This window comes from Nematolebias whitei, chromosome 6, assembly GCF_014905685.2.
Source record: "Nematolebias whitei isolate Nwh7 chromosome 6, NemWhi1, whole genome shotgun sequence".
NCBI lineage: Eukaryota > Metazoa > Chordata > Actinopteri > Cyprinodontiformes > Rivulidae > Nematolebias > Nematolebias whitei.
Window position 1 is genome coordinate 17,400,853 of NC_056503.1, and position 9,617 is coordinate 17,410,469.

Genomic DNA, 9,617 nt, shown 5'->3' on the forward strand with positions numbered 1-9,617 from the left:
CTGATAGACAGCCTCCCAGCCGCCTGCCCAACTTGTTCCAGCCTGATAGACAGCCTCCCAGCCGCCCACCCAACTTGTTCCAGCCTGATAGACAGCCTCCGGGCCGCCCGCCCGACTTGTTCCAGCCTGGTGGACGGCTGCCCGCCCGACTTGCTCCAGCCTGATGGATGGCTTTCTGGCCGCCCACTCGACCTGCTCCAGTCTGACGGACCGTCTCCTGGCTGCCCAGACTTTTGTGTTCCCCTTTTTGTGTCTAGTTAGGTCCCTGGTTTTGATTTTTGTCAGTTTGTTTTTGTCATGTTTTGTCTTGGGCCCTCCATCCTTGCAGTTCCTCCCTCCAGCCACCCAAGTCTTTTGAGGGGGCTTTTTGGGGGACACCAGGGGACGTTCTTGAGGGGGGTACTGTAGGGATGGCACCATCTTGTGCGCCTTCTCTGTCTATTGTAACCTTGTGTGTCTCATTTATCCTGATTGATTTCTCCTTTGTCTAGTCCCAGCTGTTTGTAATTATGTCCTGTCCTGTCTGTGTATATAGTCTGTCTGTAAGTCTTGTCCTATGTTGCATCGTCGTTGGGTATTGTTCTGTTCTGTCCTGCCAGCCTGATCTGATTCCCTGTTTTTTGTAAGTTGTTACCATGTCAGCCTTTTTGGTTTATTAATATTATTAAAGAATATTTATTTTTGTAAATCCTGGAGTCCTGACTTTTCCCTGCATTATTGAGTTCACTGCTGCCCTGCTCTGTCAGAAACCCCGACAATTTGGGTAAAACCAACTCTGTTAAATTATTAAAGGCTATGATTAAGCTATCACTTTCAGCATCTATATGAATATTGAAATCCCTCAATATTATGACTTTATCAGTATTCAATAATAAGTCAGATAAAAAAATCAGAGAAAAACAAAAACTGACAAAAACTGAGTGTAAGCACCTGGTGGACAATATATAACAACTAGTAAAAGAGACTTTTCTGATTTCCATTTTGGATGAGAAAGTTTGAGGGACAGCGATTCAAAAGAATCATAACTAATAACTGGTTTGGCATTAATCAATAATCCTGACTGAAAAATAGAAGCTACTCCTCCACCTCAGCCAGTTGTTCTAGGAAGATGAATATTTAACTAATTAGCAGGAGTGGATTCATTTATACTAACACAATCCTGTTGAAATGTTAATTGGAATGTAACAGGTTTGGTATTAAGTAGGGCGGACTCCAGAAATCATCTTATCACCATCAAACTGGTTGGCCCACTATTTGAGTGTGCTGCTTATAGGACTGAGTTTGTTGTGGCTCCTCAGACTGATGAAGTCCTTTGGATGAAAGACGAAATGTTTTAACAAAAAAAGAAACCGTCCAGAGGACCTGACTTAACTATGTTGGAGACAACCATTCACACTTTCACTCACACTTAGGGTTAATTTAGTTACCTAGCACCCTAAAAGGTCAATATCAAAAACTAGGTTGCCAAGTTAAAATCCAAGATGGCCACCTCTAAATACTGGTATATGTAAACTGACCAAACCAATAATTTGAGGAAATTATGCTTTTAAGTTCTTTAATTCCTTAAAAAAGTTTTCTCAAATATTTGGGGTGGCCCTCGGGGTGGCTATAGATTCATCTTTGGTGGCTCAGGCCACCAATGGCCACCCCCTGACTATGCCATTGCACCTGGTGGAAGATAAAATGGCTCTCTCCACTCGCCAGGATCAGTCACTCAGCGCTGTCTCGACTAAGCAATAAATAAATAAATAAATACAGTCTCTTCTTCTACCCTGTGTAACTCCTCACCACTTGAATATATTGCTACAAAAAAACATTGATTCCATAAGAATTTATTCCAGAAAAACACATCTCAAAAACTACAAATGTTCACTCTTCAAACCTCTCAGCGATGGTGGACATCGGAATACTGCTAGTTCTGTCTGCTTCTAATAAGCTTAACATTTACTGAAAACAAATATTTGGCCTTTTTCATCTTTCTTTTTCTGTTGTCATTTTACCAAATTCATACTAAATTGTGATTTATGTTCCTCCCCACAAATGAGACACCAAAGCTCACAAAGTTGATGTAATGCTGCATGGATTCACCTTTTTGTTTGGTTTCAAACTTGAACGTTAACGCTGTGCTTTTAGTATATCGGAACTCTGATAAACAGAATGAATTTGTTAGCAGAAGGCGATTTAAAAAATCTACCAGTCTTCCTTTAAATCAGTACCCTGTGCTCTTTCAGGTGATGAGCTGATTACTGAGATGATAAGCTCACCCAACCTCACAGACAGACGCGCAGCAGGAGGTCTGATGAAGCTGAGCCAAATGCATGTTTAAAATACTGATTGGTTCTGCTGCCCACGGTACACAAGGCTGAGAATTTGGCTGGAGATTATCCTACTTACAGGGTTATAGCTTTTCCTTTTGAAAAGAAATAGTTTGATAACATTTAAACGAAAAGAACAAAGTATTTCAGTTTACAAAACTGCAAATCTGAACAGTTTTTTACCAAACATCTGTTATATTAACACTGCTAATGTCTTTAAGTTATGCTTTCATTCAGGTATGTGCACTGCTCTCCATATTAAGCATGTGATGTTGCATAGTCCATCATTTAGGTCAATAAACTCAGGTTTAGCATATACTGTAATTTATATGCTTGATCTATATTTGTATTTTAGTTTCTTTGACCCCTCCGTGACCTCCTTTGGCCATCAGACAAACAGCTTACGGGCAAAACAGCTTGAACGTGTATCATCACAATATGACTGTCACATCCATTTCTTTGAAAATTCCCAAAATAAACTGAAAAGCAGTAAATTCTGTTTTTCTCTGACTGGAAATGACATCAATAACCCCCTCTGAGACAAACCTGTGATACGAGGCTTTAAAAATAACAGTGACTTGATTTGTTTCTACACTTCTGCAGAGCCTGCAGGCTGGAGTGCATTTTCACATGTTCCACACCAGGAGCAGGACTGTTAAACATCAGGGCCAGGTGTCAATTCTTTTTACCAGAAATCTTGTAGATGAAATCCATGCTTTGGAGGATTTAGATTTGGTTTACCTTGCAGTATTTACACAAATAGATTGACTCGTTGTTAAAAAAAAGTCAGCCTCATAATACAAAGAAAATTTTGAGAAAAACATTTTAAGTAGGTGTGTGTGTGTTCATCCAAGTTCCCACAGTGTCGTTCATAAAAGGGGAGCTTCTTATTTTTACCTTCACAAAATAAACATTCAGCTAAAAGCCGTCCTCATCAAATAAGATACATTAATACTTTTTGTGAATGCTTATGCTGAATGTCCTGATGCTGCTCAAAAATCCAGGTAGAAAAATCTAACAAGGTTTAGTCTGGTCCCCTGGACAGACTCTTCTTTGTTAAACACTTTGTCTTTTATCCAAAAGACTATGTCAGTCTGAGGAGCTGCAACAAACTCAGTCTTATAAATAGCACCTTCTCAAAGTAGATCAATCAATTTGTTGGTGACATCCAGAACTAGCTGTTCACATGCAAAAGGAGGACCACTAGCCTAACGACCAATCGCTAGTGCTTTGATAGTTGCTTGCTATTCACAGAGGGCTGAGTGATACTAGCAATCACAGCATTGTAAGAGGGGACAGTTGAACCCGGAGGCCTCCACCCCTGTTTAACGATGGACGATTTCTTTTCACAAAGATGGCCTCCTTTACTCCTCTCTCAAACCATCGTTCCTCTCTGTCCAGGATGTGAACATCTTCATCCCTGAAAGAGTGACCGCTGGTCTGGAGATGAGTGTAGACCGCAGAATCCTGGCCTGATGATGTTGACCTTCTGTGCTGGGCCATCCTTTTGGCCAGTGGCTGTTTAGTTTCCCCGATGTAAGACTGATCACAGCCCTCCTGACACTGAACAGCATACACAACATTACTCTGTTTGTGCCGGGGGACTGGATCTTTGGGATGAACCAGTCTTTGCCGTAATGTATTTTGGGGTTTAAAAGCCACTGGGACGTTATGTTTAGAAAATAAATGTCTCAGTTTCTCTGATACTCCCTCAACATATGGAATGACCACTGGTCTGGGTCTGGGTTCCTCCTTTTCACCTGTTGGCTGACTGGAGTCCTGTTTGGGTTTCTTCTCTGCTTTCAGGAAGGCCCAGTTAGGATATCCACATTGCTCTAGAGCCTGTCTTGTGTGGGATTTCTCCTTCTGCCTGGCTCCTGAGTTAGTGGGGTCGCTGTCTGCTCTGTGATACAGAGTCCTGATGACTCCTAACTTGTGCTCCAATGGGTGATGGGAGTCAAACTGCAAATACTGGTCTGTGTGGGTGGGTTTGCGGTACACCTCGGTTTGCAAATGTCCTCTATCAGAGACTGAGACCTCACAGTCCAAGAACGCCAACCTGCCATTTTTTACATCTTCTCGTGTGAACTTGATGTATTTATCCACAGAGTTGATGTGATCAGTAAAATGTTGGACTTCCTGAGATTTAATTTTAACCCAGGTGTCGTCAACATACCTGAACCAATGACTTGGTGGTGTCCCTGAAAAGGACGTCAAGGCTCTCTTTTCTACCTCCTCCAGGTACAGGTTGGCAACAATAGGAGAAACTGGAGACCCCATAGCACACCCATGTTTCTGCCTATAATATTGCTCCCCATATGTGAAGTAGGTTGACTGCAGGCACAGTTTCAAGAGTTGACACAGTTGTTCTGTGGAAAGCGTGGTCCTGCTGCTCAGAGTGGTGTCTCATTTTAATCTTAAACTGACCACCTCTACTGCATCATCAACAGGAATGCACGTAAAGAGTGATGTGACATCTAAAGAGACCATTGTTTCATCAGTCTCCATGATGACATCCCTCACCTTGTCCACAAAGTCCATGGTGTTCTGTATGTGGTGTTCTGAGCTGCCAACTAAAGGGATGAGTACAGACGCAAGTTATTTGGAAACGTTAACTGACAGAGCTCCCACCACACAGACATGGCATGTAAAGGGAAGCCCAGCCAGGTCTGGTCAAATAAAGGACATTTGCATGTCCCGCCCGTCGTTGTGCAGGACAAGTGACAGGGGGGCAAAATCCTGGGACTGTCTAGCCAAGGGTTCTGCAACCTTTACAATCAAAAGAGCCATTTCTGCCCCTCCGTTCACTAAATTAAACGTGTCCAGAGCTGCAAAACTTGATACAATTGTCATTATCAACTGGTGGCCCATGGGCCACTTTAAGTTTGTTAGAGAGAGCTTTTCTGGCCAGTGAGTGTGAATTTATAAAACTAAAAGTATTCAACAATTGTAAACATTTATTGATATTTTTACATTTTGAGAACAAAGAAAAGACTGGATTCCATCCATCCATCCATCCATCCATGATCTTTACTCGCTTTTTTCCTTTTTGGGTTGCAGAGGCACTGGTGCCCATGTCCAGGTCATAAGTCCATCACAGAAGACTGGATTCTTGTAAAGAAAAAAATATATATATTATTTTGCCAATTTTTTTAAAAACTAAAACAATGCAGGCTTATGTGTTTTTGTTTTTTAATTGTGGAAAAATTGAATATCCTACTTTGAAGAAATAAAGCATAAAGTTAAAGAGAGTATAATTTGCTTTGTGTATTAGTACTAGTATCCACATATGTGTAAAGGAAATGACAGGAAAACTGATAAAACTAGTCATTTTTTGTTGTGGGTACATACTATAAAATTCAGTTTTGTGTTATTTTTGGTCAAAGCTTGAAAGAGCCGCTGCAGAGGAACCAAAAAGCCACATGTGGCTCCAGAGCCGCAGGTTGCAGACCCCCGATCTAGCCCATATCGGGACGGTTGGCAGGTATGTGAGGTAAAACCACCCAGGATTGACTTGATCCATTGCTGGGCTACAAATTAGATTGTTTTTAATCAGCAGTTTGTTGTGCGTATAAGCAATGATCTGACATACTATGTACCTTAAATAATAATAATAATAATAATAATAATAATAATAATAATAATAATAATAATTTTATAGCAAGATGCTTACAGCTGACTAGCCAGAGATTCTATACATTATTTAAAGACTCGCCCTGCATTTTAACAATGAAAAGTGAAATATGTATGTTAGTTCTTGTACATACGTAGTTCTGCTGCATACATTTGAGGCATGAACCATTTTGTTGTTCTGTACAAACCCGACAGTGACAAGTTTTGTAGTTTGTAGTCACATTATTTATTAAATGTAAATGATGGTTTTACTAATATTACCTCAGGCATACAAAGACAAAAACAATTGAGGACAGGCATTTAATCATGTAAATTATCTGGATAAGTTATCAGATCTGACCAGTTGTCCTCCAGAAGGAACGTCTTCGAAGCTTTATCTCTTGCTGGAAGTGACATCATCATGTTGTCAGGACAACAAAGACACAGTTATGCATCTTTAGTGCAAACAAATGCATTTTCTTGGCTGCAGACTTCATCGTTGACATGATCTTGTCCTGTAAACAATAAAAAATATCAAAATAACTGAAATTTGAAACAAGATAATGTTTTGTCTTGAACAGAAAGCCAAACAGGTGTCACAAAGAATGACTAGATAAAATCCTGTAATATATTATTTCAGCTAAAGTGACACACAAATTAAACCTAATTCTGTCATTCACACTGGAAACATCTTTTTTGTTTTGTTTTGTCCCCTCGCTCAGCCTGGTACGAGGCAGACGCTTTCTCTTCCCCCTCCAGTTCTCGTCCTGCTTTTTTGCTCTCTGTCTGTGTATCGGAGCTCTTATTTTTACACATCTTCCGAAATGAAAACTACTGTTATGGATCTGATCAACTGAACTTTCAACGCAATCAACAAAATCTTTTCAACAAAGTGACAGGGTCCTGGAGAACCCTCACATTCCGCTGACAATCTCAGGACACCGAAGACGTATACAATCAGATTTATAACAGGTTTCCTGCTTTTTGGAAATCATCTGGTTCCTGGTCTATCACCATACAAAGAAGACGGCCGCTGCTAATCTGGCCTGGTCAGGCTGCTGCCTATGTGAAGGTTTGGTTCGTGCTTTGAGGACTCAAAATCAGCTGATTTACGAGCTAAATCGTAAGATAGCAGTGATTTGTGAGAATTGCAGGCCACTTGCAGCTTTGGGACTGCCAGCAGGAAACAACCTTGGAGGGGCTCGTAAGCATGGACCAGTAGAATGCACGCTAATCTGGCCATTTTGGATCTTGAAAGTACCAGTAAGACTAAGGCTGACAAGAAAAATGGTCTGCCTGAAAAAATAAAATAAAATCAACAATTGTGGCTTATTTGAATCTGACTCCCCCTGTTGGCCTCGAAAACAGGTCGACATATCAATTTCTCCTGGGAAATGTGTAAACTAAGGAAAAGCTTCATCTATTGTCCCCCCCCCCCCACCCCACACACACACACACACACACACATCACCACCACCACCACTTGAGAACTTCTGTGGAGGCTTATCAGAACTGTGCCAGCTGACCATCATCTTATCAGGACAATGGACTATCTGATAGTGCTTCATGGACCGCCTTGTCGTCAAATGCATAATAACATGTTCATAAATGTGCTGCTGGCAGAGTTTTTGATGTCTTAAATCGTGTCCTGATTGGACAAGGTGTGAAGAGATCTTTTTTGTAATGCCACTATCCTCTCCTTATGGCATTGTCCCTTTTTCTATCTGAAAAATGTATTCTGAAAATAATAAGAGGCTTCTCTACCATAGCAGCAGTTACGTGCACTCCGCCCATCTTTCGGAGGACTGTGCGGACATATTCTCGCTGTATCTCAGTACAGTGATAATAAAGCTTGTTCGATTCTGATTTAAAGAGCAGTTATACCATCCACGTTGATATCCATGCAGTTCTCGTGTCCACCCAAGTTGTTTGGTTCCCCATTGCCCCAATGAGTGTAGGAGAAGTCTGAGCCATCGCTCCATTTCCACACACCTTCCTGTGAGAGGAAGTTTTCAAACATAATTTCTTTCTTTTTATGCTGATTGTGAAAAGATTTACAGAAAACTCCTTCCACTAGTTAGATTGCTACATAAAATATTCACCTCTTCTGCATCAGTGCCTCCAACCCAAGATTTTGTGTTGGTTCCGGTAGCTCTCACAATGACTGTCCTAATGAAGTCGTACTCATCTTTGTCATGAAACGAGGCCAAATGTCCAGCATGGTCAGTGCAGTATCCCTGTGTGGAAAGATGCCAGCATATTTACATCATCACATCTTAATTATTGTGATGAGCTAGTTGTACAGGAGGCAACTAACATGGCAGTAATATCTGTGAAGTCTCTGACTAAAACTGGTCTTCATCTGTATCAGGTTGGCAACTGATTCAAGCTAAAAATGTCACATCAAGGAACATCTATGACCGATGAACACATTACTGCCTTAGATCGTCCACAGGGGTCTAAAACAGCGCTACGTAAAAATGCAACTGGCTCCAACATAAGAAACATTCTGTTTTGCAGCATAATATCATTATCAAGAACAAGATATTAGGTAGTAGAAGATTTAATTGTGACCAAGGAACATCTAGTAAAAATGATAATTGAAAAAAACAATGAGTCTTGGTTTCCGTAGTTCTGCTTCTTGTTTGAGGAACATTCTCAGTTCAAAACTGCGATGATGCAGAGTTTTAACTTCACAGTGAATCTAGACGAACAGGCCACACAAATACAATGAACAGTTAAACAGTTGTACCTCTGCATCACCCCAGGACTTTTCAGTACTTTTGAACAGGTAACAGCGGCTTCTATTCAATGTCCATGTAGGAGGACAGGTTTTACAAGGTCGTATAAGACATTCACCTACACAAACAGAAGAAAATTTGATTTTTATTAAATGTGATTGAAAAGTAATCAGTGACCAAAATAAGGTTTTCAATAATGTGACACTACTGCATGAAATACATCCATCCATTATCTTTTACCCGCTTCTTCCATTTTGGGTCACGGGGGTCGCCGGTGCCCATGTCCAGCAATCACTGTGCGAGGGGCGGGGTACACCCTGGACGGGTCGCAAGTCCATCACAGGGCCGCATGAAATACAACCATTTATTTTTCTGCAGTTCATTTGGTGTGAAATGAATTATTAACAAAATCTCCACTTTCAGTTTTGGAGAGAAAATTCAGAGTTCAATTTTGATTTAACTTAAATTCAAACCACAAGTGTACGTTTTGATTTATAAGCTGTATACGTGTAAAGTTTGAGGGAATAGAAAGTTCATTTTCAAAGACTTTTGTAAAGTTTAAACAGCTCAAAAGTTGAACATTGGGTGGAAAAATCTCCAAAAACTAAAAAACCTAAACTGTGTATGTGAAAAATTGTTAAAAATTTTAAAATGCCATTTCAGACATATAAAATCCAACTTTCTTTGTCCTGTTTAAACGTTTCCACTCTGAAATTTGTCTGAGATAAACAGGGCTGGATTAGATTTAGTCTCAATCGTACAAATTGTTGCAACCAAAAGTCCTAACAAAATATTGTCAATGGAGCTGCACATCGTGATTTATATTTTACCTGGGTTATCTGAACTGTGGGAGGAATTCATTCACTCAACCTTTATTTATACATATATCCATACATTTATAGTGTAGTGAACCTGATCTGACCCTGATGACCTCAAATCTATCAGATGG

At 40.4% G+C, this 9,617-nt stretch overlaps 1 protein-coding gene and 1 long non-coding RNA gene across 2 annotated transcripts in view; both read right to left on the reverse strand.

Moving 5' to 3' along the window:
* Positions 1-6,219: 6,219 nt before the first annotated feature.
* LOC119411554 (galactose-specific lectin nattectin-like) overlaps positions 6,220-9,617 on the reverse strand; it is a 12,391-nt gene continuing 8,993 nt past the window's right edge. Inside the window, exons 2-5 of the mRNA XM_037678509.1 lie at positions 8,680-8,786; positions 8,030-8,164; positions 7,812-7,923; positions 6,220-6,442 (exon numbers count right to left, since the gene is read on the reverse strand). Coding sequence (XP_037534437.1) covers positions 6,375-6,442; positions 7,812-7,923; positions 8,030-8,164; positions 8,680-8,786 — 422 coding nt within the window. The 3' untranslated portion in view covers positions 6,220-6,374. The remainder of the gene's footprint in view (positions 6,443-7,811; positions 7,924-8,029; positions 8,165-8,679; positions 8,787-9,617) is intronic.
* The window catches only part of LOC119411137, a 3,373-nt gene continuing 2,493 nt past the window's right edge, over positions 8,738-9,617 (reverse strand). The window contains exon 3 of the long non-coding RNA XR_005186875.1: positions 8,738-8,786. This is a non-coding gene — a long non-coding RNA (uncharacterized LOC119411137). The remainder of the gene's footprint in view (positions 8,787-9,617) is intronic.